General features: G+C 39.7%; 1 protein-coding gene across 5 annotated transcripts; it reads left to right on the forward strand.

The window, feature by feature from the left end:
* The first annotated feature begins 4,360 nt into the window (after nt 1–4,360).
* On the forward strand, nt 4,361–10,188 carry DDIT4L (DNA damage inducible transcript 4 like). 5 transcript variants are annotated; one of them, XM_080685139.1, is made up of 4 exons: nt 4,386–5,038; nt 5,474–5,514; nt 5,816–5,951; nt 7,776–10,188. In XM_080685139.1, the coding sequence occupies exons 1-4, from the start codon at nt 4,855–4,857 to the stop codon at nt 8,264–8,266; spliced, it is 852 nt and encodes a 283-aa protein (XP_080541265.1). In that variant the 5' UTR covers nt 4,386–4,854; the 3' UTR covers nt 8,267–10,188. The 5 variants fall into 5 exon arrangements, with proteins under 5 accessions (XP_080541266.1, XP_080541265.1, XP_080541269.1 ...); XM_080685143.1 differs by having other exon boundaries at nt 4,394–4,718; XM_080685142.1 differs by having other exon boundaries at nt 4,434–5,038; nt 5,395–5,514.
* Nucleotides 10,189–24,434: the final 14,246 nt, after the last annotated feature.

The following is a 24,434-nucleotide window of genomic DNA, read 5'->3' on the forward strand; positions in this document are numbered from 1 at the left end:
GAGACTTGTGTTTTAGTGCCTAATGGATAATTAATATTAAATTAATATTTACTGAATATTGGTCAACCAATGAAAGAATATATATAAAATACACTTTTATACACACCCTGAAATACATGTAAACACTCCCCTAGCTACCTTCTCATAAAAATGTTACCAGGGCATTGGTGATTTTTTTTAAATGGGAGAAAATTTCATAATTATAATTATAATCATGGGGAATATTAACTCATTTAATCCCCACAGCAGCCTTTTATGAGGTAATGCCGTTATAATCCCTATTTTAAAGGTAGAAATGGAGGCAGAGACATGTTAAGTGTCTTATCAAAGTTTGTATAACTTGTGTCATTGCTGGTATATGAACCTAGGAAGTCAGGCCCCATAGGCCACGCATCTAAATACTACACCATGAAAGTTGAAAAAGAAAGAAAAAAAAAGAATCTATCTGTGACTTTCTCAGACTTCTTAATATGCTTTGCATCTGCAGAATGGGGTCAGACACATTGTAAAGACTACTCACAGAATTCTCTACACTGACATTCTTGGATTTAATTCTCTTCTTGTGCAACTCCACAGGTTTATGGTTTAAAGCAATGTGTAATTTTTCTGGGACAGGAATGTGAATAACAAAAGCAATGCAAAGGTTGTCCATCAGAATAGGACATTTGGCTGGTACAGGGAGGAAGACCAATAAAGGTATAGCACCTACATGAACATATAGCTTTATTCTTCTCTTCTTATCTTCGTGCACATAAGAATTCCAGAAAAATGGTGTTATGGTGGTATTCTTAAATTTGGAATTTGCAAAGATTTTTATCCCTAGAAAAATGTCAAGGACCTACTCCATGTTCTTGGCTGACATTCTCTTATGTGGGCACCTAAATTATAAATCTTTGCATAATCAAGAAGAAAGAGAGATTGTGTGCATTTAAAACATATCAGCTTTCTTTATGGGAAGATAATACATAACATTGTTCTTAAAGAGAAAAAAAATCGAACAACTATTTTAAGAGATAAGTCACTATGGTAACCATTCCTCTGTTCAAACTTAGAAAGGCAATGCCTTCTGCTACAGGAAGATTCCCTCTGCTTGCAGCAGCAGCTATTACATATTGTTTTACATCAGGGCTTTTTCTTGTCTTATACTGCATAAGTTCCCATGTTACCCTAATGGCAAATCCCTTATCATTCTATAGAACCACCTGATTGTTTCAAGATATGTATTTAATTCTTAAATGAAAATGTTATTGGTTGGATCATCCTCAAATACAAAAATAATGATAAAATATATCTCATCCAGCATGTTAACAGAGGGTCATACATATCTTGAAACAATCGGGTGGTTCTATAGTCAATGATTTCAAATATGTGTAAATTTAAATTTTTTCCAGAAAACTATTTTCTAGATTAATAAAAGAAAGTTAATATGTATAACTCTGTATTGTGCATCAAAATAACTTTACTTACATTATTTGTTTTACATTGGGAGATCTTCCTGCTCTCACATACAATTTTGTATCCTATATAATAAAAGCCTAATATGCTAAGTGTCCAGTTGTCTGGTCATCCGTTCAACCAATCAAAGCGTAATATGTTAATGATATGCTAAGGCCACTCAACCACTCGCTATGACATGCACTGACCACCAGGTGGCAGACAGTCAACTGGTCGACCAGTCGCTATGACGTACGTGCACTGACCACCAGAGGGCAGATGCTCTGACGGGTAGGTTAGCTTGCTGCTGGGGTCTGGCAGATCAGGACTGAATGAGATAGGCTGGACACTCTCTGGAGCCCTCCCACATCCCTCCCTGGCCCTGATCGTGGGCCCTGATGATGTACCAGTGGGGTCCCTCGGCCTGGCCTGCTCCCTCTCCCAATCCAGGACCCCTCAGGGGATGTTGGAGAGCTGGTTTCAGCCCGATTCCGCAGGCCAGGCGAGGGACCCCACTGGTACAAGAATTCGTGCCCCAGGCCTCTAGTGTGTTATAATGAAAAAGGCTTTCCCAAGCAATGGCAAATATTTTCCAGATTTCCTGCAAACAGGAAAGACATAAAGTTTGTTCTACTTTAATAATATTTCCCCGACCCCACTTAGCCCCTTTAGTGCTTGCTGCACTGACACCTGAGAACTATAATTTCAGGACAATAATAATTGCAATAATAATAACTATTATGCATTAAACACTTGCTATGTACCAGGTCCTGTTCTAAGATTTCACATGGGCACTAGATTTACAAATTCAGTACAACCAAGGATAGTCAGAGACAATTACTTTTAAAGAACTCAGATTTGTTTATTTAAAAAAAGATAATTTTTGGCCTTGAGTATAATCTCTTTCAACCCTCACAACAACACTATGAGCTTGCTAAGGGACCTTAGATATTATACAGATCAACTTCCGTGTCCTATAAGTCCTCCCTGAATTCACTGTGCAGATTAAGAAACAGTCATTTTTCCCTTAGTGTCAAAGTTAATGAAATGAAATAGGCAATGCACTGAATGTAAATGTATTAATAAGACCTCAGGCTTATACTGAATAAAGAGAGAAAAATGGCTGGTGAAACATATAATAAATATTCAACATTCCAAATCATGAACACAAATACTACCAGTATTTTCTTTAAAAATACATTAAAGCATCATAGTTTTGTTTGTTTATTGAAATATCCCTGGTATTCTGAATTTATACTTGATGTAAACAATGATATTATGAGTACTACACTATATTAGTATTCATTCAGGAGAAGGCCTGCAATTTAAATATGTGCATATATATCAGATGAATATACTGTTGTTATATGTTACTGTTATCTCTTTCTTTTTTTTGTAAGAAGGTGGATGAGTAAATAGTAAGAAAAAAGCAAGCATGCTTATGATTTTGGTAGTTTGCTATACTATATTGGTGTATCAAATTATTTAATCAATTAGATTTTTTGTTTATATACAACTATTATTTCCAAGTAAGCACCCTCATAAACTATTTTTTAAGTATTAACTCTAGAGGATATAATAAAATAACAATGAAAGGTACTTCATCACTGCACCTGATAAATACCTGAAATTCAGCAATGTGAGGAACTTTCAATTATAAATAATTACCTGTATCCACATCATTAAAAAATCTAATAGGTTAAGTATGTCATCTCATGGCAACACTCACATGGCACTTCCTTTTCCCTAATTCCGTTCTATGCTTCCTTGTTAAAAATCAGCTCTTTTTATGTAACACTGCAAAGATGCAAACTGGTGGTAACAGAAAGGATTTTTACCCTTTAAGTAGATAACTAAAAGGACAATTTTCACTAATTATTCCAGATATGTGTTCCACATCAATCATTTCTTATGCCATTTCTTATTTCCTGAGAGCAAGGCTCATTCAGCCCAAAAGAATGATATTATTTGAAGTCTTTTTGTAACATAGGTAAATTATTTCTTTCAATAAAATCCCAAAGGGCTTTGCAAAATTTCAGTTAAGTGAGCTGAGAGTATAAAGGTATAATAATCTTTCTGGCCCCTTGGGAGTTCTTAATTTATGAGTTATGCCTAAATACCCTAAGGAAATTGAAATGGGCAATTTCTTTATTTCACTGTGCATGTTCAGACCATCCATTAATCCTAAATTATTAATCCTAACAACGCTCCTTAGAGGCAGGTAAGAGGCAGGCTCATTAATATTGCCCCTCAGATAAGGAAAGGAAGTTCTGCCTGCACCCACCCTCCCCCCTTCCTACTGCCAGGCAGCTGACATCTGAATCTGACCAGGGGCCCACATCCAGGGGTCCTGAACACATTAGCTTAAATGGGCTTGCTTATTTCCACTTTTCTATTATTGAAAGAGAAGTGGCAATCTGCTTTCAAAGACCAGCCTATCAACATCTCCTTCCTCGGCTGGTCTGACCTTCAGGCAGTACAGCTGCCTGAGTTGAGTTAAAAATGGACTGCCAAGCTGGCTTTAATTTCTGCTGCTCTGCCTCCCAATGTCCTCCCACTGATCTGTTTATCACACCCTCCTTACTCCTTCTGCTGTTGTTTTTCTGACTGAGTTTTTAGCCTGGACAGCTGAACCTTTCAAGGCCCTAACCTGCAGATCCTTGTACCAGTGACAAAGTACTAGTAATCCTAGAGGGCTGGGAGCCAACACTAGAACCTCCTACTCTTTGGAAGTCTTTCCCTCCAGGCATCCCCACCCTTTCCTTCCCTGGACCCACCACCGTCATTGGGAATGGCCGCTCTGAACAGATCGTCCCCTACTGGCACACCGACGCAGGAAAAGGGTAGCTCAGAAACTTTGCAAGAGAACACGGTTGGCTTCTTGCCAATGGGTTGTTGACTCTTTCCTGGGCTCCTCTGTCCCTCTGGTTCAGAACTGCGCGTCAGGCCTCACAGAATTGATCCTAACGGGATATAAAGCTGTCTCTTCATTGCTCAAAGCCCCTTCACGACCTCCCAAACCCAAATTCTTCCTCTCCCTGACAGGGCTCGCCAGGAACTTCTGCCTCTGGGAATGACGAATGCTCCCCGCTACCAGGCGGGTGGAGGAGGCAGCTATCCCACTAATGTTTTTGTTTAGTTTCTTGGCAAACGCTCCTTCATTCAACCTCCCGGCGTCCAGGAGCCAGGTCTAATTAGAAGAGTACCAGGCTCACCCTTCTCGCGGAGAAACGCATTAGTCAGAGATGAAACAGCACCGAGCGTGCCGGGAGCCCGGGAGTGCGGTGGGTGCGGACCCTTCCTAAAATGGGGAGAGCCTTTGATGCCTGAAAGGAAAGTTAGAACTGACCGCGTTCAAGAGAGGGGGACAGGGACGCGGGGTAGCGTTGACTTGGTTAGAGGTCAGAACTAAGTGCATAAATGATGCTCATTGAACATGGCAACAGAGTCAAGCAAAGTGTTCCGTACGGCTCTGCAAAGCCTCAGGTCATGGTAATAGACAAAGGGCCGAAAGCTTCCCCCAGCCCGGGACAGAATCTCAAGGCCCCGCAGCCTGAGTGCGCGGGAGCGCGCGCAGGCGGAGGAGTGGCACCGAAGAACCCAGGTTGGTGGCAGAGGGGAGTGGTCAGTTCGGGGGCGTGTGGTGCACCCGGAATTGCGGTCACGGTAACCTGTGGCCCACCCAGGAATCAGCTATGTAGCAACAGGGCTGCAAGCTTGTGCTCAACTCCAGCGGCTGCGCCTAGGGCGGCCTGAAGTGTCGGGGTGGAATTGCAGCCCTGAGCAGCGGAGGGGCGGGGCGCGGGCCGGGGCGGGCGGGCAGGTAGGCGGGGCGGGCCGGCCGGGTGAGGACGCGGGGCCTATAAAGTGCTCGCTGCCCCCGAGGCGGCGCAGTTCAGTGGGGCGGGTGCTGGGTGGGTTGGGACCCAGCGGGGTGCGGATCGCTGCTGGGGTCTGCAGGTCCCAGAGCCCCCGAGGGAGCAGGCTCCAGCGGAGAGTGTCTGCCTCCTTTTACCCCGTGACTCATTTTACCCCGCAGCGGTACCAGCGAGCGCATCGGCCTCAGCCAACTCCCGGCAGGTGAGCCAGGCGGCGGCCTGGATGTGGGGTGCGCAGAGGCGGGGGCCCGTGGTGCCCCGGCCGGGCGGTGGAGAGGGCTGAGCTCCGCGGGACAAGTGGGCTAACTTTGAATGAGTTTCAGCTTGTGGCAGAAGTTGGCGTCTCCGCTCGCGAGACTGCAAACTTGAGTTGCAGGGACCGGTTCCTTCCCTTTGGAAAAGGAGTGCTAGGCTAGTTCGTTCTGGGTACGCGGGGCATTTTAGGAGCCTCTGCACGTCTTTCCGGCTCTTGCAAATCTGTCCTTGTTGCCTACTTTTTCCAGCGCCCCAGGCCGTTCTGCCCCGCGAGGGAAACGGAGCCGTTGACCATGGTTGCAACTGGCAGTTTGAGCACTAAGAACCCGGGCAGCATTTCAGAGTTGCTGGACCACGGCTTCTACCCGGGGAGCCTGATAAATGGTAAGTTTCCCAGGGCCCGGCTCTCTCTGCTCTGAAGGTTGCAGCCCCTCTATAGATGGGATCGGATTGGCAGGTAGGCGATGTCGCCCCTTTCCTCAGTGGAGCTGCCACAAAATCCATCTGAGGCAACTTCTTTCCAAGCTTTCTAGCAACTTCTGACCATGGTAGTGAGAAACAAAAGTAGCACAATAAATAAATAAGTAAATAAATAAATAAATACTGAGGGCTGCATAGGTCTGGTATGTTGCTAACAGGCTCTTTGGGGTGAATTATGTAGGTTCCTGACCCTACTTTGTTGTAAAGTTTTGGTGAATTTTAAGTTATGTATGTTTCAACAAGTATAATCACCCTGTAGTCACTACCATGACCCTCTCTTCCCAAATGCCCACGTACCTATTTGCCATCAATTCCCCACTCTCCCTCTCCCCTGTTTACTTCTGCCTTCAGAGTTTCATGTAAATGGAATCATATAATATGTACTCTTTTGTAACTGGCTTCTTTCCTGCAGCTTAATTCTTTTGAGATCCTCCCGTGGTTGTTGCTTATATCAGTATGTGTTCCCTTTTATTGCTGTGTAGTATTCTGTTTGTGGATATAGCCATTATTCTGTTTTTAATGCCAGGAGACAATTTTAAGACTGCAGTGATGCTGGTCATGCCGCCACTTGCCATTTTAAACAGCAGTTTCTAAGTTCACACATTGCTCTGCCGTGAGGAGCTGTGTGGGCATAGGCCAATGGCTGAAGACCTATGGGCCCTCCTCATTTAGAAGGCAAAGTGGCTGATCTAATTTCATAGGCCAACTCTCTAAAGTCTCTATCTTCAGCATATGAAGCCTTATAAATTGGATCGCATTTGTTTTATTTAGTTATTTTTTTAAAAAAAAAAAAAAGAAGAAGAACAATGATCCAAGAGAATAGGCAATGTGGGGAAACCACAACAGCCAATGAGGATGAAGTAGGCTTAGGGAAGAGAGCCCGCAGGACCTCTGCCTGCACCCAGTTGACTGTGTGTGTGGCATCATGCCAAGTGGTAGGATTAATTTGGAAGGTAGGTGACCAAATGCGGACCTATCTCTTTTCCTTGCGCAAATCTAATTTTGTTTTCCTAGGACTATTTTGTTTTGGTTGGCCACGGAAAACTACCCAGCTAGTTATAAATATCCTGGTGGACCTCAAAGGTCTTCTTTGAGCAATTTTTAATCAAAGAGGTTGAAGCTAAAATTGGAATTTACAGGCCATTCCAGTAAAGACTTTTAAAGAAAGAAACAGATTTAATAACTATTTAATATAGCTCCTCAGATTCATCTTAAAAATTATCACTTTAAGAACAATAGCAAAAATTTGGTATTTTAATGTAATAAACTCATATATTCTTAGAGTCAGAAGGTAACAGTTGCTTAGTATAAAATGTATATAACCATTTTTACTCTAGAAGTAATGCATGTTCCCTGTAAAATAAAAAGTTTCCTAAGCAAGTAACGGAGCAAGAAATGAAAGAAAGTCACTAATAATCTAGGATACCCATAGATTTTTGATCCATAGTCTTTAAGATTGTGTGTGTGTACACATAAATTTTAAAAAATAGTTGTGTCCTATCCACTCTATTTATCAAAACCTTTATTTCATAAATGAGAGGTCAAATGACTTGCTCTACTAGTATTACCCCACTAGTTAATAGCAAAGTGAGATCAGCTGATCTAATATTGGATAAATATTGGAAACAGGTAGATGTGGTAGAGACCAAGGTTGCTATCTTGGTATGTTTTTCCTGCTCCTGGATTTCTTTCTTTATTTTTTTTACTTCAAACTTCTATTTTCTACAGATTTTGACTACTGGGATTATGTTGTTCCTGAACCCAACCTCAATGAGGTAATATTTGAGGAGACAACTTGCCAGAGTTTGGTCAAAATGCTGGAGAACTGTCTGTCCAAATCCAAGCAAACCAAACTGGGTTGCTCCAAAGTCCTTGTCCCTGAGAAACTGACCCAGAGAATCGCTCAGGACGTCCTCCGCCTCTCCTCCACGGAGCCCTGCGGCCTGCGAGGGTGTGTCCTGCACGTGAACATGGAAGTGGGCAATGTATGTATAAAGCTGGATAGGATTGTGTGTGACTCCACTGTGGTGCCCACTTTTGAGCTTACGCTCGTGTTTAAGCAGGAGAACTGCTCATGGACCAGCTTCAGGGACTTTTTCTTTAGTCGCAGTCGCTTCTCATCCAGCCTCAGACGAACTCTGATCCTGAGCTCAGGATTTCGACTTGTTAAGAAAAAGCTTTACTCCTTGATTGGAACGACAGTCATAGAAGAGTGCTAAGAGGGAAACATTTTAAAAGGTCCTTTTTATGATTGGGTAATAAAACTCTGCAGCTGCTCAGTTACAGTCATTGTAGTTTGCCCTGCCTGCTTTCAATGAAAAACCCCAAATCAAGTTCTTCTGTATTTCATAGTCACAGCAACCCCAACTAAAGGGATTATTCTGTGGCTTTTGAGAAATGACGCCCATGTCTGCATTATATCTTTATGTTTTTAACAAAATGGAATGGAATGGAATGGAATGGAATGGAATGGAATGGAATGGAATGGAATGGAATGGGGAAGGAAAAGGAGCCATCCACTTTAGCTTTGTATTTGACTACACAAAGTTTTCCATGTAGTCTTGCTGATAGACTATTAAACCAACTTTGTTTAGTTTGATTTTCATATTGCTTTTTTTCTGTAAGTTTTCAGAGTGATCCTATCAATCATAGCATCTTACTGAGTGATGCTTAGTCCATCAAAACTTCCAGAAGCCCACACCAATTTCCTGCCCCTACCCTAATTTGAAGGGTGCTTAATACAGGAGAATAGAATTAAGTGGGTGAGCATAATTAACACTTAACCCCATGCAAGAGTGAATAAGAAACCACCAGGAGAACAGAACTACTTCACTGTTTTTTTTGCATTCTCTCCACTCTTCTGGGTATTTTTGTTTGCTTGCTTTAGTGTGTGTTTTTAAACATGTTTTATTGATTTTTAGAGGAAGAGAGAGAGAGAAACATTCATATGAGAGTGAAACATCGATTGGCTGCCTCCTGCATGCCCCCTACCAGGGATCAAACCCGCAACTCAGGCATGTGCCTTGCCTGGGAATGGAATAAGCAACCTTCCGTGCACAGGAAGATGACCAACCATCTGAGCCACACCAGCCAGGGTTTCACTCTTCTATTTTAAAGAGGTGGCATAAACTGAAGCTGCCATTTAATAACTACAGTATTGTTTTAAATAACTTCATGGACAATATAAACTCAATTTTTCTAGTGCTCAAGTATTGAATGATATCTTTAAACTAGAAAAAATGGAAAATGTTACGCTGTTATTTTGCAGATAGTTGATTTCTCTTTTTTTATGTGAATGCATATGGAGATAGGATATGCGTTCTCAGTTCTCATCCCTTCCTCATTCGTTTGATAATCTAGCTTCTTTTCACTATTACATATGCTTAATCTCAGATGAACCCTCCCACCAGTCAGTGTTATCTCATCCCTGGCCTCTCCTATGAGCTCAACTATCTTTACCCATTCTTCAAAGGAGATAGCTGTAGACTACCACTTTTCATTATTAAGATGGGTCTATTACAACAGACTAGGGAATGAAAGCCAGGATGGAACCCAGCTTTCTTCAACCTAGGATACCTGTCCCTAGGGAACAATAAAGGCCTTATGTTTTTCTTATTCTTACTGCCTAGATCATTAGTCTTTTTTATTGTAATGAGAGAAGGTAACCTCCACACTACAGTGTTCATTTCTGCAAATCCTTCACATCCTTACTATCAGTCATGAATAAGGAATTTATTCACGTCTTCTGTCCAAGCTATTAGCATCACTTTACATACCTGAGGGTGGTAGGGACCGATGGCTTCATCCTGGTGTAACTCAAAAGCAGGTAGATCCTGTTACTCTTCCTATAGGTGACCCAAAACTTCACTATTCAAATCATAAAGCCCTCTCTAGGACTGGGCCAGTATAAGTCAACCTTGTTTTGCATGTCTATTATTAGTTAGGGTTCTGAAGGTCACTGTGTGTCTGTGGGCGAGGCTTCTCTAGCAGGATGTAGAGCTGTTGTCCCTTTTCCTCTAAACAGTTGTCTTTTATGTTCACAAAGTGGTGATAATGGCTTATGGAGACCTTTAATTAATATTTCTGTTAAAGGAAATCAAAGTTTGTCTATTTTTGACAATAAAGCATCATATATTTTTAATTTTTTGTCCTCTTTGTCTTTTCTGAGTTTTATTCAATGATCACCCTAAAATATATTTGACAATATTTGAAGGAAAATGACAAAACATTCATCTATCACTTAAGTGTTTTGCTTCATAATTTTTCAAATACAAAAGTACATTTTATAGGAAGACAATAATTTGAGCTCCTTTGGCAACCACCTTTAAAAACACCACCACTCATGGTATAAAGACTTTTCCTATAGTTTTCCTAATGCCCAAATGCAAATATATCAAATTGTGAGATCAGTGTACATTTTTATTTTTATCAGAATATTCTATTTGAATCATGTCTTTCTAGTATCACTGTTATTCATCTTACCTGTCCTTTCTGTTTCAAATTTTTGGTCATTAGCTCATATTTCTTACTACATAACACATTTAATAAGACTTGCTAACTGGTGGGCACTGTATTAGGTGCTTTATATAAATTCTTTCATTCCTCACAAGAGTCCTATGAAATGAAACTACTGTCATCTCCATTTTATAGATAAATGACCAGACACAGAGAGGTTAAGTAACCTGCCCAATGCCACCAAGTTAAGCAACAGAGCCAGAGTATAAAACCAAGCCAACTGCTGCCTCCAAAAGCCCAAACCAGCACAGAGACCACATCCACAGAACCAAGAGTCTGCAAAAACAATGTCAGAAACATTTGCTCCTAAATTCAAAGTACAATTCTTATGGTTATTTCTTGTCAGGTAGGAAAAAGGAAGAAACTACAGTACTGACAATATTCCCCATTCACTGGAGCAGATCTGTGCTTAGAATAAGAAGTCCAAATGTTTAAAAGATGCATTTCAATCCTTCCACCTTTATGCCTATCCTATACAATTAGCCTTAAAAAAAAAAAAAAGTGTAATCTGTGCCCTAGCTATCTTTATTGAGAAATAAATCTGTTAGCTACAGTGTGTGATGGCCTCCTAAAATAATGAAATGCCTTACTTTCCTCTTATTAGTAGAAAAATACCATTTTATAGTAATGATACCATTGTAATTTACCCAGTTATTAATTAATAGAAAAGGAGCAAAGAGGAGGCTGGATAATATAGACATACAGTTTGTGCCAGGAAGCTGCAGCTTAGCACTCTCCATGTCTGTCCCCTGCAGATGCTGGGGATCCTGGGAAAAGGGACTGAAGAGAGAAAGAATAGACACATGCCCAGTAAGGTCTGAATAAATAGGAAAGGTGATTATCTGCCAGTCACACCTGGGAGCGGGTCATTGGCCAAAATAGACATGGCCACTGTAAGAGACCAAATCTGGGATACGTAAGCTCCTGAACAAAGGGAGTTCCTCTTGCCCTTCTCTCTTGCTGCTCACTCCTAACTCCTGGCTTGCAGGGCCCTCACACCCTGCACTGGCCCTCATGGCCAATGGCCACATGGACCCCACACAACAGACTAATGGATTGCAACTAGCCTGCTGCTCTGCTGGACTCAGCTTCACCGTGGAACGGAAACTTTGGACACTGGCTTTGCTTCTAGCTCTGCTAAAGCCCTAGCTGCACCTTTTCCAGGACTGGTTAGAGGGAAATAGGACTTTAGAAATTGCGGGTTATAACTTCACACAAATAAAAATCACTGATTCTCCCATGAGAGTCTTAGAAAATTCTTTTTCTCAAGATACCCTAACCTGACCCCCAGCACGCAGTGGAGAAAGGGATACCCCACTTCTACTGGTAGACACCCCACTTCCACTAATAACAGAAATGGATTCAATATCCTGAATCTATTTCTCCAATGTTCTATATCCTCATGGAGTCAGCTTCATATTGCACTATGGACAGTTTCCCATTTGCATAGAAGGATATACAAATATAAAATTCTTAGGTCTACTACATTCCGTTTTCAGTGATCTATATTGGTTTAAACAAATGATAATAACAAAAGCCCAAGGCATGTTGGTGGCAGATGATGGAAGGAAGGGTACATGGTCATGAGCATCATGCAACTATTCAAAACCCAGACTCTCGCCTAGACTCTGCTATTGACTTTTGACTCATAATACTCCACTGGGTCCTCTGAATCTGCCACAGACAAGAAGAGAGAGACTGAAGGATCTTATAGAGACTTAGGAACCAGGTGGAGGAGTGATGGACATGACTTCTGTTTACATCCCACATAGAACTCAGTCACGTGGCCCCATTAAACTGAAAGAGGAGCTGCGAAATGTGGTTGAAAGGTGTGCTTAGGAAGAAATGAGCTTGATGAACTGTTTCTGACACACAGGAAGAGGCAAGTTACTAGTAGTCTATGAACTAATAGAGAACCCAGACACAGACCTACACATAAATGGAAAGTTGGTTTACGGCAGAATTGTACCTTTAGATAAATGGGTAAAGAAAGGATGGTGTTTTCAATAATTGGCGCTATAATTATCATTTATCTGCATGGCAAAAAATGAAATTGGATGCATATACATCAAGCATAAATATCAATTACAGGTTTATTAAAGAATTAAATATGAAGGGGAAACTTTCAAAAGAGAATATAATTTTTATGATTTTGATGTAAGGAAAGATTTCTTAAAGAAGACGCAAAAATGAAACTTCTATTTATCACATAACACTATAAAGAGAATAAAAATACAAGTCATGAACTGGAAGAAAGTATCTTCTACAATTATAACTCAAAAAGAGTTAATACCAGAATATGTTAAATATGTTTTGAATTCCTCCAAAACAATTAGAAAAACAAACAACCCAAAAGAAAAAATATAGGCAAAAGCTTTGTATAGGCACGCTACTGTAAAGGACACTCAGATGGCTGACAAAGACATGAAAAGATGCTCAATCTAACTAGTAATCAGGGAAATGCAAACTACAAGCACAATAAGGCACTAATGGATAACACATCCACATTGGTCAAAAAAGAAGTTCAACATCTGGTCATTCAGATGTTGGTGAAGATATGAAGGGAAAAATACTCCCTGAAATATGCCCATATATGTGAAGTCAGTCTGGCATTCTTTTGTAAAACTGAAAATAAGCATATTTTATGAGAATACAATTCCATTTTTAGTTATCAAATCTAAACAAGTACACCGCTACCTTATTTTTTAATTGCCATCTAAAATTTTCACCTTAATTACAAATAAGTTTTACCCTCATTACTAGTAATGTTAACTTTCAGGGTGTGGTAAATATTGATCTTTTAAAATAAAAATGATTACATCACCTTGTTAAATGTTTCCAGTAGCATGTGAATAGCACAGTAATTTAACACCAAATTTTATTTAGAAAACACTAAAATAAGGTTTTCAACAGTATAAATTTTTCAGTGTTACTTCTTAAAATCTAGGTTTCTACTGAATTTTACCTTTCTGTTATCTATTTTAAGTTTGACAGTCATTAGTATTTCTTCTCTACAATAAAAACAAAATGATAAATTAAAATTAATTTGTTAAATGTTCTGTAATCATAAGGCTCTGTTAATTTTTTGACTGAGTTAACTTTATAAATAATAGAGCACAATGATCAAAACAACATTGAATATGTTTTAAAACTTTCTAAAACTATTAAACACAAAAATAATATCCCTTAGTGAGATGATTTTAATTAGTTAATTTATACATAAATATTGTTTTATTACTAGAATTAGAGGATTAACTATCATTTCCTATTTTTTGTTTCTATGGATGTAAACTCAGAAAATATATTCTTTATATTATTAAGTATATGGGAACCGAGAAGATTTGGTTATTACAATATCAAGTAGTAATCAATCTTTGAGCTACCTTCAAGATATATGTCAAAATCACACAAATATCTATCACCAAAAGTATTTTAAATAATCAATGCACAGATAATTAAATTAGAGTTTTTTTCAATGTTGTTGAAATCGAAGACTAAAAACCACCTGATTGGCAAAAGGACCTGTTACTTTGGTATATTAGTCTGCCTTAACAAAGTACTATGGATTGATTGGCTTAAACAATAGGAATTAATTTCCTCATAGTTCTGGTGAACTAGAAGTGTGAGATCAAGGTATTGGCAGGGTTGGTTTTGATAAGTAACTCCAGAAGTTAAAATTTTTTACTTCAATTATATAGTTAATAGGCTTGGTGATTAATGCATGTAGAAAACTATTGTTCCAGAAACTGAAATGTGTGACCGGACCTACCCTGACTCCAGGAGACTTGCAAGCAATTCCACCTTTGCACCTCAGGAGGACCGCAAGTGATCAAGATGGTATCTGAGCCATTGTGCTCCAGGGAGAGAACATCCAGGACAAATATAAAAAATCACTGGTCAGTACATAAAGGGATGCTCAGAAAATTGCTGGACTGTATCTTTTTTCTGATTAATCTTTTTCTTGAATTCCAAACTTATTACCTACACTTTTCTTCTCCATATAAAAAAGTTCGACTTGAGATGAGATATGATGGTCTTTGGGGTACATAACTGACCATTTGAGTAAAGCATCTATAAAGATTCAATCTTTCTCTCTATTTATTTGTTCTGGTAGTGACAGATTGCAGGAACACAGCCTTCTCCTGTTTCATATTCTTCTGAGACCTCTCTCCTTGTCTTGTTGATAGCTGTCTTCTCCCTTGGTCTTCACATTGTCTTCCCTCTGTACTGTTTGTGTCCAAATCTCCTCTTCCTATAGGGACACCAGTCATATTGGATTAGGGCCCACCCTAATGACCTCATTTTCACTTCATTATCTCTTCCAAGACCATATCATATTGAAGTTAAGGACTTAAACATATGAAATTTGGGACGGGGGCGGGAGGGGGACACGAACCAATTAGAATAGCCTCGGTGGAAGAGGAGAAGAGTCTAAACTAGAGAAAAGACAATCTATATTAAATATAATATAATGACAATAATTTGTTCAAGAGTCATTACAAGAAAAAAAATGAACTGTCTTTGGTGTCTAGATATATAAAGAAGAGAAAAAAGAAGTTACCAGGAAACCTCTGGTATTTACGTTTTTTTAATATAGACAGTAAAATCATCACCCAGAATAGGTAATGAGTACCTATAGAAGCTACCAGAAAACTAACAGCTGCAGATCTTATATCTGGCATCATTTCTCTATTAATAACTGCTTTAGTTGGAGTTCCCTGGAAAGAGTCTGGGATGGAGATTTGTAAGCAGAAGGTTAATGCCCTTTTGATCAACACCTCTAGACAAGAGAAGGAAATAGAACTGACTATGCAAAGGAAATCGTTAACAGTTGATACTGTCTCCTTGAAAGGCCTTCATGTGATCTCTCAGGAAGCTCTAGCGTTAGACTGCCCTTCAGAGTTATTTCCCCTGAGATAAGAGGCTTTGACTTTTATCCTTTCCTTCATTTACCAGACTTCAAAAACTAGCTGCCTAAGATAGGTATGCATGACTTTGGACAAGGTGGTCCTCTTCAGCTGAACGCAATTCCTGAAGTGTTTACTCAGCTTTGAGCAGTCAGCCACCAACATTTCCAACAGTTTGGGTGATGCCAGCCTCAGACATGAAGAAGGGATTTGAGTGACACATTGCAGCATCCACCCCAGTCCATCACTTGTGACATTTAGATCCATTTGTCATATAATAAATTCTGGGTCCAACTCTTGCAGGATTTTGTCTGGTCTTTTTTCCTAGAGAAACGAATAGAGGAAGGTTAATGGGACAAACTGAAGCCCTGCCACTGCAAGTGGTCTCAATGCCACAGCTGAGCATCAGTTCCTTCTCTACAACTGTTCCAGATTCCCCTTTCTTAGTCGGCTGACTTCCTAGTGGGTGACTCAGACCCTCATTACTGAGAGGTCTGAGCTCAAGGTCAACATGACCTTAGGGCATGCTTGCTGCACTTGTCCATTACTCTTGGATGTTCCCATTATAATTCGTACCCTAAAAGTCATAGCACCAATATGTTCTGCCAACTACCAAATATGCCCATGGGAATTATGCATTTGTGCTTCTCATACTAAGCACATTCATGAGTACAATAGATACATTCTGAGTTGGACCTGGGCCAGGACACCAGTTCTGGAAACTGAATGGAAGACTGTGACTATTAGAATGTCCACCTTCAAGAAAGGGACAGGACTTCGGATGACAGTAATTACTGTAGCGGGGCTCAGCTGACAGTTGGCATCACCAACACTCCCAGCAGCTAGGGGAATGAGTTCCCTAGACCTGGTGGTATGTCATCTATTTCAGTCCTTTTCAGATGAATGCAGAAAGGTGGAAATGAGAAGTGAAAGTTTAGTTGCAATGATGGAAAGGGAGAAATCTAAGAATGTTTTAAATTTTAAATTATCAGACTTCCTCTCTTAACTCTGTCTCCATCTCAAAGGATAACTTACAATGTTATGTTTTCAGGCTCTTGTGGATTAATTATGATACATCAAACCCAAGTCTAACTACCATGTTATGTGTCTATAATTAAACAAAGGAAGTGTTTACCAGTGAAAGGGATTTGCTAAGGTCTCATAGATTTGTAGTAGGTGGAGAGAACAGCTGGAAAATTCCTACCTGACTCACAGAAAAGGGCATAAGAATAACTCCCTAAATGGCAGTACTAGCTCTCCAAACTGTTGCATGCCTTCAACTTCTCCACTTATGATCTTAGGTAGGATGAAAAACAACCAGACCGTGAGAAAACTGCTTTTCTATCATTGGTTCTCCAAATGTGAGGTGGCCCAGTTGAAATAAAGGCCCAAAATAACAGAATGTGTACACCACCATACCAGACGGCCTCTTCAGTTCCTGTGTGGGTGAAGCATACTTTATTGCTGGAGTTACAGAAATGCTGGTGTTCACTACCACAGCCCAAGTTCAAGGCTGCTTTGGATTCAAAGTCCTGAAAAGTGTTGCTTTCGTTCTTTATGATAATCAACCTAACTGCTGTGCATTCAAACCCTTCCATCTATCAGCATTTAAATCATGGGAAAGAGTAGAGTATTATTCATTTTTTAAAAAATGTTCTTATTGTTCGCAGACTGGTATACATTGTTTCTCTTTAATAAGCAGAAAAAACGACAATAAATCCAGTTGGATGTTGATATAAACTATGGGATTTCTGGCCTCTGAAGTGTCAGTAGAAGAGCAATGAACAAGGTTGTAATGGAAGAAAAGTATTTCTGGAATTCAAGCATTGTCATTATGAGTTTATTTGTCTTTATACTCTGAGTTTATGGAGTATTACAATAAATTACATAGTTTACAACAAATCTTTTGTGACAGTCTTATAATGTATCTTTTTTTTCTATATTTTAGCTCAAGCAGGAAAAATTAAGTAAAATAAAGTTCCTTCTTAAAAATTCAGGACTAGACTAAGAAATCAAACAAAAAAAAATGTCAAAACAAACAAACAGATGCAACCTGTAAATATAAGGTGGCTTTCTGGTTAATTGCATTTAAAGCCTCTATTGAGAAGCACTCTTTCCTCCCATCACCTGTATTTATTCTATGCTTCATCTGAGCCTCATCTTAACAAGATATGCACTAGTATTTTTAAAGCAGCATAAAAATTATTTTATCCTGTCTGTCATTTAAAGAGAAAGCTTTTGTTAGTGTATATAATAGAAGTATGAGCAGGCCCTTTACACAGGCTGCTTGGTTGGTAAGCGTGCATGGAATGAAATCTGGGAGGACTTACCTTAAGAAGACTGTTGCAAATAAAACCATTCAGGGTACAGGATGCTACAGACCAGGGCATTTTAAATTATAACAGTGGTGTAGTTGTAATTAGTTATTTTTTAAAAGGGATATTTAATTGAAGGCAATACAATGTTATTCTGGGGGTGGCGGGGGCGGGGGGGGGGGCAGGGGGAATAAACCATGATTATCCCCAGACACGGAAGTTTCCCTAGCATTTATGAAGTAAGCATCACCTGGGTCGCATGTGAACAAATTGCCAGAGTCATCCCTGGAGATTGTCAATCAGATCTGAGGGGTGGTCTGAAATACGTATGTTCAATACAAGCGTCTCTGGGATGTGATATGACTGGGCAAATGGGGGAAGTCCCCATGCTTCTGCTCTAGCCCAGTGTAGCATTCCTAAGAAACTCCTTTATGCTGAACTGCATCCTAAAAATACCAGAATTCACAGGAATAAAATAGGATTAGGGAAGGCCACCCAAATCTGTGCAATGTTGAAACCAGAGCACTAAATAAGTAAATAAATAAATACACAACCTAGCTAAGCAAACAAACCAAAAGCTACACCGGTAAATAAATACTACAGTAAATACAGGATTCTACTAGCATTTAAAAAAGTGAACGCTAGCTTAATGAAAGGGTGGGTAAGGAGGATTACACTGTCAAATTACAGAGACCAGGACAAAAACTGTAAAACAATCTGGGAGAACCAAGCAACATGTACTTTCAAGACAGAGTGTGTGGCCTAATGGACCCTAGAGGAAGCCAGGAGGTGAGGGGGCCCTATCACAGCACTGCATTCTTCTGTGGCTTGCTGCCTCTCACTGCCTTAATGTAACCTACACTCAGTTTTTGTTACTCACTGGAAATTATGGTGAAATCGCTTATGCCCAAAGCAAATTCCACATTATACTGACATCGCTCCCAAACTATTTAACAATAACTTTTGAGGTAATGTGTGTAGTGGATACTCATGTTTTTGAAGTACAGGATTTACCGTAGACTAGGTATACTCATGGCTGTTAAATTAGCCTTTCAAAGGGGATATTTAAATAAGAATAAAGAGATTTGAAATAGTGGTACTTTCTAACTCAGTGACTTCCTTGCAAACATCCCTGAGGCTGCTGTTGGCACAACTGCTACGGCCCACACGGGAAACTGGCTGTCAACCACCTCCACATACAAATTCCACACAGCCCCACTTCTTCAGCTCTTCATGCTTCTATTAAAGGTATAGGAGAGCACCACACACTAGCTGCAAGGGAGGCTGGGAAATCAAATATCTGACATATCTGTTAGTTTCTATAATGTGTGTGTATGTGCATGTCGGTGGTGGTGGGGTGTCCTAATCATAGGAAGAACATTCAGATGCTGAAAGGGAAAAGGAAAATCCATATCCTTTAAAGATATTAAAAATTAGAAGAATTGAAATTTTATCAGGTAACTTATAAATTAAACTATGATATAACCATATAGCCATAGGGTGGGATTCAGATACTAGGATTTAAAATCTGTGTTTCACAGATAATTTAATGTTTTCAAAATTCTCATCTCTGTTTCCTATTACTATATCCTTCCTTACTTTACTATATATTTACATACCAGGAGCCAGACTGGAAATCCAACTGAATTGGAGAACATTCCCCTGGAATCAGCAACTGAGGTCCAGCTGAGGAGGAGACTTATATCAAGGAAGGACAGAAAACACCTAGAGATCAGTAGGAAGGGCGAGGCCTCCAGAGGAGCTGACCCAGCTCCCAGGGGCGGCAGGCCAGCAGGCGGAGAGTGTGAGCGAGCTCCCGGCTAGGGAGGGTCTGTTCCCTCAGAAGACAGAGGCCCAGAACCCAGGCTGGGCTCCACAGCCCGGAGCACCAGAGCCGAGGCCCATGGCCCACGTAACATCCAGCTGTGAAAGGTGCCAAGGCTGCTGGCCACGGTGGAGTCTGGACCGCAGATGGACGCTGGTTGGAGAGAAAGCTGCAGTTGCTGGTGTTTTTGTTTGTTTTTAACCCAGAGCATCGGAGTTTTCATCTGCTACGCACTTGAGGCTTTGGTATTCAGGGTGCCTAAGGAGAGGCTGGGGTGGGAAGTATTGCAGGAAGACGTGGAAAAGCAGCAGCCAGGAATATTTGGTCCTAGGCCCCCTAAATAAAACGGCCGTTTTTCCTGAGAGGAGCTAGCAACTCCCAGTAGCCATAGGGCAGGAAAAGAAAAAACCATCCCCTAGGTGATATAGCCTGTCCCACCCGCAGGAGCCCTGCATGCCACACCCCGCGTTTCGACCTTTACAGAGGTAACAAAAGCAGAGGCCAAGCCTATGGGTTAGAAGTCTCAGGAGCCCTCAGTGACTGGATGGGGAGAGCGGCTGCCCCACTATCCTGGGCACCAGCTTTCCCTGCACGGGAGAGCTGATAAAAACTCCAGTTTCCAGCTGACTCCACTGGTCTCCATGCAAGGATCTCTGTCCAGCTGAGGGCAGATTAATATCTTGGGCCATTTGCAGAGCAGTAGCTCTTGGATGGGGAAACACACCCACTGCATTCCCTGAAAGCTAAACAGCACCTCTCCCACCTAAAGCCATTTCACAAACAGCCTTTTTTTCAATACATATATTTTTATTGATTTCAGAGAGAAAAGGAGAGAGAGAGATAGAAACAGTAACGATGAGAGAGAATCATTGGTTGGCTGCCTCCTGCAGGCTCCACACTAGGGATTGAGCCCACATCTCAGGCATGTGCCCTGACCGGGAATTGAACTGTGACCTCCTCCTTCATAGGTCAACACTCCACCACAAACAGCTTTTTGAATAATTGAGATTGACAGCTGGCTAGCAGGCAAAGGTGGGCAGGGGCAGAGCCCAGGGAATCAGGAGAAGTTTGCAGGGGAAGTTTCCTGCTAAGAAACATACTTTAGAGTGCAGACTACTCCCGCCCCCGCCCCCTCCACACACACACACCTGCTTGCAGCCAAGGCCTATGGAGACAGACATAAGCAATGGGTTGGTGGATCATTGGAGCTTCAAGCAGGTTGCTGAAATCCAAAGGAAGATAGTCCTGACAGTGATTAGGACCTAAGTACCATACAGGAAGCCCAGAATTGGCAGACAGAACAGAATAGTAGGATCCAAAGGGATCGCCATGGGGCACTAAACTCTGCTGAAGCAAACTCCACTTTACTTTTCTTTCCCCTTTTTTCTTCCCTCTTCTACTTTCTTTTCATTTTTTATTTCTTCTCTTTCTTTTTTTCCCATTTTTAAATTTATCTTCTATATCTATCTGCTTTATTGATTTGTTATTATTCTAGTCTGTTGTTTTGTTCATATACCTAATTTTCCTCTTCCCTTTTCCTACTCAATTTTTTTTTCACTACTTATTTTTTTTCTCTTTTCATTTTCTCTTTTCTTTTTCTCCTGCTTTCTCATCTTTTTTCCTTTTTTTATTTTAGGTCTATCTGCTTTTTCATCTATTTTCCTTTGCAAATATTTTTCTTTTCATTTTTCTTCCTCCTTTATTTTAAATTGTTTTCCTTCCCCTACTCCACTAATTCTTTAGTCTTATTTTCTTTATTTCAGCTGTGCATCTACATATTCCTTCCCCCCATTTTTGTTGTTTTTTGTTTGTACTTTTATCTGGTTTTGGTTTTTGCCTCATATTTCTTTCTTTCTTTCTTTCTTTTCCATAATTCTTGCTATCTTTTATCTTTTCTAATTTTCTCTTCTCTGGTGGCTGCTTTTGTTGGTGCTGTAGTGGTCTTATGTATGTTCTTGTTTTGTTTCTTTTGTTTCATGTGTTGTTGTGCTGTATTTTGTTCTGTTCAGTCAGCATATCCACAATAGCTCACATGTCGTGGTTACAGGTAAGCTACATAGTCAACCAGCCTGAGAGGATACTCCATCCTCGAACAGACAATAACATTCAAGACTGAACTATAACATGATAACCCAAATAACCCAAGTAAGGGGCTTTCCTGGAGCACCCAGCTCAGGAGATTTAAGAAACTGCAACACTGGGTTTCACAAAACACCTTGTACGTAAGATTAAGATCATCTCACAAAATCTGAGAGGCATAGAAATTTGATCTAATGCATAGAAACAAAAACAAACAGAGGAAAAAATGGAGAGACAACGAACAACCCTCAAATGAAAGAAAAGGAGGCATTGCCAGAAAAGGAACTAAATGAAATGGAGATAAGTAAACAATTTGTCAGATAAAGAATTCAGAGTAATAGTTATAAGGGTGCTCAAACATCAGTGAGAACTACAAGCAACTTAATGAGACATATCATGAATTAATGAGAGCTACACCAAACATGCAAAGAGAAATTGAAACAATAAATAAGAATCAATTAAAAATGAGGAATGACATAGCTGAAATAAAGAACACCCTGGAAGAATTCAACAGTCGACTAGAAGAAGCTGAGAAAAGAATCAGAAGAATCAATGAATTAGAAGACAAGGTAGAAAAAAACACCCATACAGAACAGCAAATGGAAAAAAAAAATTTTAAAGCAGAAGAATCTAGGAGCTTTGGGATAACATGAAATATAACAACGTTCACATTATGGGGTACCAAAAGGAGCAGAATCTGAGAAAGGAAACATTAAAGAAAAGAGAGAATCTTAAAGGCTGCAGGAGAGACAGCAAGTTACCTACAAGGGCATTCTCATTAGACTGTCAGCTGACTTCTCAATAGAAACATTTTAGGCCAAAAGGAAATGACATGAAATATACAAAGTAATTAAAACCAAGGGATTGAATCCAAGATTACTCTACCCAGCAAGGGTATCATTCAAAATTGAAGGTGAACTAAAGAGATTTAAAAACAAGAAAAGGTTAAAAGAGTTTATTACCACCAAACAAGCATTGCAAAAAGGAACTGTTATAAGAAGAAGAAATAGAGAGAAAGAGAAGAACACAGCATAAAGAATAAGAATGGCAATAAATAAGTGCCTATCAATAATAACTTTAAATATAAATGGCTTAAATGCTCCAATCAAAAAACATAAGGTAGCTGAATGGCTAAGAAAACATGACCCATATATATACACTGTCTATAAGAGACCCACCTCAGAACAAAGGACTCACATGAAATGAAAGTGGAGGGATGGAAAAAACTTTCCCAGGCAAATGGAAATGAAAGAAAAACTGGGGTAGCAATACTCATATCTGAAGAAATAGACTTCAAAGTGAAGGCCATAATAAGAAATAAGAAGGGCCACTTCATAATACTAAAGGGATCAATACAAGAGAATATAATTCTGGCAAACATATATGCACCCAACATATGAGCCTCAAAATATATAGAAAAAACTTCTGGAAGATATCAAGGGAGACAGCAACAGAAATACATTCATAGTAGGGGACTTTAACACCCCACTGACATCACTGGCTAGATCTTCTACACAAAAATATCAAGAAGGAAACAGCTATCCTAAATGACACACTAGATCAGTTGCAATTAACTGACATTTTCAAAGCATTTCACCCCAAAGCTACAGAATATACATTCTTCTTAAGTGCACATGGGACATTTTCAAAGATAGACCACATGTTAGGACATAAACTCCATATCTACAAATTCAAGAAGACTGAAATTATATCAAGCCTTTCCTCCGATCACAATGACATAAAATTACAATTCAACTACAATAAAAACACTCAAAAATATTCAAACACCTGGAGGCTAAATGGTAAATTAATAAACAACGAATGGGTTACCAATGTGATCAAAGAAGAAATAAAAAACATCCTGGAAACAAATGAAAATAAACACACAACAACCAAAAATCTATGGGACACAGAGATAGCAGTCCTGAGAGGGAAGTTCATAGCATTACAGGACTACCTCAAAAAAACAAGAAAAACTTTCAATAAGATATCTAATCCTACAACTTAAAGAATTAGAAATAACAACAAGAAAAGCCCAGAGTAATAGAATGAAAGACATAATAAAGATCAGAGTGGAAATAAATGACATAGAGACTAAAACAACAATAGAAAAGGTCAACAAAACCAAGAGCTGGTTCTTTGAAAAGATAAACAAGATTGATGAACCTTTAGCCCGACTCATCAAAAACAAAGAAAGAGGACCCAAGTAAACAAAATCAGAAAGGAAAGACATTAAGTAACAACTGACCCCACAGAAATAAAAGGACCATAAGAAATACTATAAACAACTATATTCCAACAAATTGGACAACCTGGATGAAATGGACATATTCCTAGAAAAATACAATCTTCTAAAACTCAATCAGGAAGAGTCAGAAAACCTGAATAGGCTGATAACTACTGATGAAATTAAAGCAGAAAAACAAAAACAAACAAAAACCTCATAGCAAACAAAAGTCCTGGTCCAGGTCCAGACAGCTTCACAGGGAAGTCTTAGTAAACATTTAAAGAAGAACTAACACACTCCTCAAACTATTCCAGATAATTCAAGAGGAAGGAACACTTCCAAGATCTTTTTATGAGGCAAGCATTACCCCAATCCCAAAACCAGATAAAGACACTAAAAAGAAAGAGAATTACAGACCAATAACCCTGATGAACATATATGCTAAAATCCTCAACAAAGTATTAGCCAATTGGATCCAGCAAACATTAAAAAGATCAATCACCATGACCAAGTGGGATT

The sequence above is a fragment of the Plecotus auritus genome (assembly GCF_963455305.1).
Source record: "Plecotus auritus genome assembly, chromosome: 1".
In the NCBI taxonomy this organism is placed as follows: Eukaryota; Metazoa; Chordata; class Mammalia; order Chiroptera; family Vespertilionidae; genus Plecotus; species Plecotus auritus.

Excerpts from the sequence above, each read along its gene's own strand:
- DDIT4L (XM_080685139.1), top strand. The coding sequence starts at position 4,855 with ATGATGCTCATTGAACATGGCAACAGAGTCAAGCAAAGTGTTCCGTAC. Across the intron at positions 5,515-5,815 it reads CCTCAGCCAACTCCCGGCAG|CGCCCCAGGCCGTTCTGCCC; the intron begins GTGAGCCAGGCG and ends TACTTTTTCCAG. Across the intron at positions 5,952-7,775 it reads CCCGGGGAGCCTGATAAATG|ATTTTGACTACTGGGATTAT; the intron begins GTAAGTTTCCCA and ends TATTTTCTACAG.